We start from the raw sequence: 7,903 nt of genomic DNA on the forward strand, positions 1-7,903 counted from the left end.
GAAGCTGCCGTGCCTCAGGGAGCTGCTGCCGCACGGGCTGCCCCGGGATTGGCTCTCCTCGTTGCTCGGCTCTTAAATGTCTCTTTTCGCGGTTAAATAGCATCTGTCCAACTGCACGGAGTGTGTGAGAACAGCTAGTGTTTCCCTCCGAGAGCTGAATAAGCAAATCTTCAGGAGCTGTTGAAATACAGTTGTCATGAGGCAGCAAAAACTCGATTATACAAACAGGTCTGATTGTGTAAAGAAACTTTTTCAGACATTTTCATATCTTTTATCTAAGTTGAGTGCAAAGTGCATACCCATCGGTTAATCTACCAAAAGCTTTTTAAACCGATGTTTAATTTGCTGACTGGGTATCGCTGGAATATGACTTCTCTTGAAAACATTTGTACTTTGTTTAATGTCACCATCAGAAACTCAGATCTGTCTGGTACTTTAAAATCTGTGTAATTTCACTTACCTGGACCATCCTGGACTGACTTTGTTTCCTTGAAGGGAAATTTTGAGATTTCCATATGCTCAGAAATCAGAGGCACAAAGGCACAAAAATTAAGGGAAAGGCAAATGACTGTTTTCTCTGGTTTCCACTCCCTAAGAAACAGAGGAGGGATGGCTCTAGGGACCTTGAGAATTGTTTTTTAACGTGGAGTTAAAAGCTCTTCTGCTTTTTCTGTGAAGGAGACAAACCTTGAATAAGCTCTCTTTGTTTTAGAAAGGTTTAATTGGGACTTAATTGCCCTGAAATCAATGTAGTGTTCAGTATAAGCGTAGCAATGTTTGCAGGAGTCGTTGCTTTCAAATCTCACAAACTGGTCACTGTTCCAACTCGGTGTGTTACAAATATAAACATTCTCAGCCACACATGCTAACTACAAGTTTGCAGTGTTGAGTATGGCTATGAAAAGCAGCTTTCTTTAAAGGGGCATAGAAATGAGTAGATTCTTCAGTCCTTCAGGTTTTCTGTCTGCAAAAGCACGTAGCTCTCGTACACAGGCTACAGAAGGAAAAAAAAAGTAATGCTCTTTCTTATTACTATGAATGCATAAGTAACTTGAAGTTTAACTGAAACAATTCTTTTTACAGGTGTGTTCTAATTATGTTCATGTTGAATTATATCTAGGGTATCATAGTGAAATGATTTTTGAAATGAAAACTACTTTTTTGCTGAGTTACTTGCCTTCTTTCTTAAAATTAGCCTTATGGCTGCTCCATCAGCTTGAGCCATTAAAGCAAGTGCATTTTGATTCCTCATGGATGTCAGGTATGTCCATGACTTTGGGCAGGTGGCACATGCAAATGCAGACTCACACCACTTAAATCCTGTTTTTAGACACCATGAATCTTTGTGCTTACAAGTTGATAATTCAGCATCTGCTGGTTCTGACAGAAGACATGAAGTGGCCTAATACAAGTTTGGGTGTTGGAAGGCATCAGAGGCCTAAGCTCTGTGGATTCTCAACAGAGGAAAGTGAATACCTCTGGAGAGTGATCCGGGTCTTCCTCGAGGCATCTGAATCCATTCAGGCTGCATAAGTGCCTGACTGTAGGAGGGCAGAAGGTTTATCTTAGGCTTTCAGTTCTTAACTTCTGTGTCCAGACTTAGTGGGATGACTCCCAGGCTTTTCTTCGAATCAAGATAACATACCCCTGCTCTTCAGAGAGTCCCTCATCCCAAGCCTGAAGGAATGTTTGGGGGAGAGCTGGTCTGTAAGGGACAGGTGATACGGCATCTGGCAGGAGGGAACAGTCTGTGTAATGTTATCCCAGTATTAGTGTTTAGTTTTAATGTCTCATTCACAACTATTTTGGTAAGCCTATTAATCTCATGAAAAGATCCACAAGAAGCTCATCCATTTTCTTAAAGATTGAAAGTCTGGGTGTGTAAGCCAAAAGAAGATTGATTGATTGATTGATTGATTGGTTGATTTCTGTTTTCTTTTGATACCAGGTTGACTTGAAAAGAAAAGGAGAATTAAAAAAAATATTTAATTTGTTGGTCATAGTGTTTGTGTGTATACTTGTGTAGGTGTTTGTGGTAACTTGTGTCCTATTATGTCTGTAAAGATGCTAATTTTTTAATGTAGAAGAAAAAACCTGGATTTTTTGAGCACCCTTTTTGAATTTTGGATTTAACTGTCACCAATTTCTTCTGCTTTTGGTCTCTTTTTGCTTTCATCATGCACTTTTATGATTATTTTTATTTTGTGTTTATATTTTCTTTGCTCTTCAATTTTTCTGTTATCACCTTTTTTTAATATGTAAGCTAAGACTCCTTGTCAGAGAAATAACTGCTAATTGAGCAAGCACAAATACTGAGCAGTGTGGGTTTTTTCACATTTTACTGTAGAATTGCCACACATTTTAGTCATACTAATAGAGGTTAAATTAGCAATCGCAGTCTAATAGAGATTATGGTTTGTTGTTTGCTCTGTATTTTACATTATTAGCAAGATGTAAAAACCATGAAACCATACTTGATCTTCTATCACTGAATTCATTGTAGTATGGCAGCCATACACGTGTGCCAAAGGACTAAATGACATGCTCAAAATTTTTGGTCAAAAAATGCCTGCAAGGTAAAAGGGTATTGGAAGAAGGCTTGTTAATGTCACCTTTTTAATGCTTTGATATAATTGGTAGGTGCTAAAATCATGCTCCTATTTCCTTCTTTGGCTTTCCTAAATCTCTATTTATGCCAGTCTAGATGGAATACCTGAGTACTGTGTTTTAATGTAATGCATTTTATTTTTTAAACAAAACATTCTGAAAAAATTTAATTTATTTTTAAAATTAATATTTGTAATCAGATATAATTACCTTTTATCTCAGGATGAGTTAAAATCAAATAAGTTTTGTAGCTAGACTAGAACCAGGCTAGTATGTTCTTTGATTTGAGGATTTTTTGGGTAGTTTTTCACTAGTTACAGCTTGTCCTTTTGAAAGAATGGAGACAAGAATGACAGAGTTAGGGTCCTGATCCAACACCATGACCTGATGTTGCCTGGCCAGTGAGATGCTAAATAGGCTTAGAGCTATTGTACCCTCTTAAGTGTCTTATTTCTACAGTATTTTCAGTAAATTTCAGTATCTGTGGACAGTTCTCAGCTCCAAGCCTTGCCCATGTTGTAGGGTGTGTGAAATCCCTAAAGCACACGAGTGCATTTGAGCAGCTCCATCTGATTCTTTCTCATGGAGTGCTGCTTATTGAAGGGATGATCATCTGCATCATCCGGTTTTCACCTGTCCTAAGTGACACAAAGGCGCTACCACATCAGCATTAGATGCTTTCATTTCTTGCAAGTAAGTTGAGGAAGGCAGAGCTGTATGTCTCTATTTTGTCTTATGCATGCTCAGACTAAGTAAAAAAACTTAGGCAAGGAAATAAAAGCCTGTTAAAGAGGCATTCACTGCATTTATTGTTTGCTTTGCTACTGTGGGACCCACTGCTCAGCCCTGGCGTGGGCTGGGCTGGCATTTAATCTGGCAACATCTAGAAATTGCAGTGCAGGATGCTGCTCAGTATTTTAGTGCTTCACATGTGGAATGCTACAGATAAAAGAGGTACAGCAATGATAAGAACACAGCAGAAGATTACAGAAGAGACTGATGCCTTTAAAAGGTAGTTACTACTGTAGCATTTTTTGTTAATTTCTCCAGTTAGAGGAATGCCATATTGTTTGATCATTTTTGGGAGGGGCTTACCAGGGTAAAAGTAAACATCTGTTTGAATAACCTAGTTGATAGTTTAATTTTTTCTAAGTCTCAGTATTCTGTAACTATGTGAAATCTATGATTAAGCTCCTCCCCAGTTTTCATTAAAGCATTTTTAAAGTTACTTTTTAACAGTTCAGGGATGATCAGTTTTGTTATATATTTTTTGCAATTGTTTACTAAACTCTTGGTGACAGTCACATTACAGGAAATCGTCTCACCTTATCACTGTGATAAGGTCTTGTTGCACAGCAGGGGACAGACACAACAGCAGGTTTGGTGAGTCAGGACATCATTTTCAGTCCCCTGTTCCATGAGGCTAAATTTTCTCTCTGATGAGATAGTCCATCAGTCTTACAAAGTAAATATCTTATGTTTTTACAGCAATGTGGCCATGTTAATGTATTTATTTATCCTGGAAAGATAAATGCAGAGTTTTGCAGTGTGCAAAACATGCCTTGCTCCAGTCCAAGGCTTCTAAAAGATTCTGTCTTTTAATTAATCCTTTAATTGTGTTGGTGAACTCATGCAAGCTTGCTTTTTAGCTCTTGGATGTATGTAGGAGTTTTCTGAGAGTATGAGGTGACTTATAACAATGAATCATTTATAAGAATCATTATCCTCTGGGTTTGTCCCTGATCAAAATAATAATAGTAATTAAAACAATGATGTTTCTCAATTTCACATGAAAGAGCTCCTCTATGATGGTATTTCTCACCTCCATGTTTGTGTGTAGGCAAGGTTACAATTGTCAGGTGTATTAATTTATGCTGTGTCTCATTTAGTTTCTCTCCATTATCTGTTTTCCTACCCACAACATTGTTTGGATTTTTGTGAATTAATGTTAATACCAATGTATTGGTATTTTAAAATGCTAATACTCTATTCTGTATCTTAGGGATGAAATAGTTAAAGGTGATTTCTTTCAGAGACATTTATGGTGCAAATTCTCAGCTCTTACTGGCTCAGTTTTCTAACCACAGATGTCCAGAAATGGCTCTGTGAGCTGTTAAATAAGCACCATACAGGAACTATTCTGTAGACCACAACTATCCTCCCTTTGTTTTGCTGTGGGCATATTAGCCATATATTTTGTATGATTCCAAAATGCAGAGTTAACAGTAAAATTATTAGACACATAATCAGTTTAGAAAGCTCCAGTGGTTTGTGCATTGGCCTGTTAAAGACTGTATCTTCAGTGATGATTTCTTTATTCACTTTATTCACTTTCATGTAGGTTAAAAGGACCAACATGTTTTAAAGCAAAAATCCATCTTCTTTTATAAGCTCTATTTATTTTATGTGTGATATTTCTTTGACATTAGCATTGACATTGAAAGATGAAATTATATGCACTTTGCTTCTGTATATTTGAGTCTTTAGGGTCTTATGGCCTTAACAAAATTTGCACTTAGGTTTGAAGCATGTGCCTGCTAGACTGGCAGAGTTAAAGAGGAAGGACAGAAAGATCCTGGATGTAATTCAGCTGAAGTCATTTGAATTGGCCTGCATATTCTCTTCATCCCAGCAAATCAAGGAGAGTCACATTCTGGTGATGAGTGCATGCCTTTCACCTTTTGGACAGTGAGAAAAATATTTATTAACAGGAGCGGAAGCAGCTCTGATGAAATAAATGACTTGCAATCTCTCTGGCTTATCGCTAGGAGTTAATTGCCTTATAAATAACAATGTCGAATTATTGGAGGCATGCTATGTAATCTGAAGGCTGCCAAAACTAAGAAGAGCAGGGAGTGACCATTTGTGTTTATTTTGCTAAGGCTTCCAGTGCTATCTGCTTGCAATCATACTGAGATTTGCTACAGGGAGAGTTATGCTGGAATTGAAGTCTCAAATAGAAGAAAACATTTGCTTTCTTTGGTCTTGAGGCTCAACCCTGGTATGTGTTTGTTGTGCAGCAATAACTGCACAAAACTATTGTGTACACCCAGAAAAAGAATGCTTTCCCTTATCATTGTAGGAAATAAAGTATGTAAATGAACAGAAAGTGTTATATGAAAGATTTCAGCAGTTTGGAACACTTCACATAAAAACACTCAATTTTTTTTCTGTTGATCTATCTTTTATGATACTTTGTGGTTTGTATTTTATCTTTTTGGTTGAAAATGACAAACAGAGGAACCAGCCTTGCCTTGCCCCTGGCCTGGTTTAGCACTGCCGAGTACATTTATTGTTGACCCATCAGACACTGTTATGCCCTGCGCTAAAGGCAAAGTGAAGATCCCAAGCAGGAGTTTATCTCGTGATTTTACAAGACAATGTTTGCCCTTAAGAGTTACTGCTGTAAGAGGAATGAAAAATGTTTGGCTTTAGACCATTTTTAAGGAGTTAATTTGGGAAGATAAATAAGAAGTGTTGTTGTAAAGTACAAGTGGTCACTTACATGAATTAGCTGTCGCTGAATTACCAGTCCTTTTCTGGCATACTCTGTTACTAAGATTTTAACTGTATCTAGTCTGCTCTTAAAGTTAATTATTTTGTAATTACATTGGGTTTTAAGTACTTTGAAGCTATTTTTCCAAATATATTATGCGGTTTAACTGTCTGAGTTCTCAGGGCAAAAGATCTCCAGTTGTCTCCTAAATAAGGGGTTTATTGATTTGTGATTTATCTAACTTAAAGTGCTTTGAATCATTTCTGCTTCACATCAAGCAATCACAGTATTTTCATGCACAATGTACATTGTGTAGACTTTCCTGAAAATGTAGTACTTCCATGTTGTAATTCTTGGATTTCTCACTGTATGTCTTTTTTTTTGGTTTGCATTAATGTGTTAAGTTGTCAAAATCCCTTTCAATTTCAGTGCTTGACTAGTGAAGAAATCTTTTCTTTGCATGGGATACCGAACGGCAGTTACATATCAAATTCCAGCTTCTCTACAATATGTCCTGCAGTTTTGCAACAGCTAATTTTTCACCCATGTGCCCATCAGGAAAGCTTTGTGGACACATCTAAACCACATTCTTTGCAAGGTTAGTTACTATTACTTGCATTAATGCTGGGACTGGAGTGGGGTTTTCTTAGAGGAACACTAAGCATTTATCTATAAATAACAGGAGTGTCTTGTTTGGGAAGATATGGTCCCAAAGTGGGAACATAAACTGCTGGTTTCAGTCAGATTATCCAAACAAAATTGGTATCTCTTGACAGTGATCTATTTAAAATGCTGTAAGAAAGGTGAAAGAACTGACTAGAAAGTTATGGACTATTTTGCCCACATAAGGAGGTGTCTTTCTGACTTGTTTTGCTTGGATAATGGTTTGTGCCTTGAAACATAAGGACTCATACTTATAGCTGGTTAATAGAAGAAAAGATGAGTGTACAGAAGGGAAGTTTGTGCAGGTGGTTTGCAATGGGAAATTGAACTTGGTGGAATCTGCATGTATGGAGGCAGGTAGAGTTAGAATTACTTGGGCTACATTTCGGTGGAGTTATTTCCAGGAGGACTGTCAGGTGAGCCAGTGACTGGTTTACTGAGGAAAAATACATTCTTTCCAAATTCTGACTCCTGCTTTCATGTCATCTTCTGTGATGACCCCTCCAGGAGGAAGATTGTTACATGGTTAAGTAGCTCTAATCTTCTCCCTTCCTCTTTTTCTCACTCTTGTTTCTGTATTTATTGTGCTGAACTGTACTGTACAGAACTGTACTGTGCAGTAAAAAGCATTGGACAGGGAATATTTATCTGATTAAAGAAATCACTTATTGCACTAAAAAGGATCAGATATAATTCGAGTCAGTATTCCAAATGAGCTTATTGTTCCAAGGAAATCAGCTGAATTAATGTTAAAAGTTAGGATGTTGGATTAATAGTGCCTAATGTCAGTACTCATAAGAAGAGATACAAAGTGCTTTTTGTAACTTTTGAAATACTAGTATTAATAACATTCTGATTAATATAGGTGATCATCTTTAATGAGAATTAGAGATCATTTCTAAAACATAGCTGTGTTTTGCTGTGTCAATGAAGATTAGAATTCTGATTGAGCAATCACTGAAACCATGGCACCAATTTAGCTTGACTACTCTAGATTGCTTGTATCATATGCAGACACATATTACCAAGAAGACCATAAGATCTGCATTGGAGAGTAGGGTCTGTTCTCTTTTTTTTTCTTTTTCTTTTCCTTTTTTTTTTTTTTTTTTTTAGGGGGGGTTCGGGTTAATAAATTTA

At 37.0% G+C, this 7,903-nt stretch overlaps 1 protein-coding gene across 1 annotated transcript in view; it reads left to right on the forward strand.

Moving 5' to 3' along the window:
* SLC39A8 (solute carrier family 39 member 8) overlaps positions 1-7,903 on the forward strand; it is a 65,901-nt gene that overhangs the window by 42,139 nt on the left and 15,859 nt on the right. Inside the window, exon 3 of the mRNA XM_005418256.2 lies at positions 6,533-6,701. Within this exon, the coding sequence (XP_005418313.1) occupies positions 6,533-6,701 (169 nt within the window). The remainder of the gene's footprint in view (positions 1-6,532; positions 6,702-7,903) is intronic.

The sequence above is a fragment of the Geospiza fortis genome, unplaced genomic scaffold (genome assembly GCF_000277835.1).
Source record: "Geospiza fortis unplaced genomic scaffold, GeoFor_1.0 scaffold11, whole genome shotgun sequence".
Taxonomy (NCBI): domain Eukaryota; kingdom Metazoa; phylum Chordata; class Aves; order Passeriformes; family Thraupidae; genus Geospiza; species Geospiza fortis.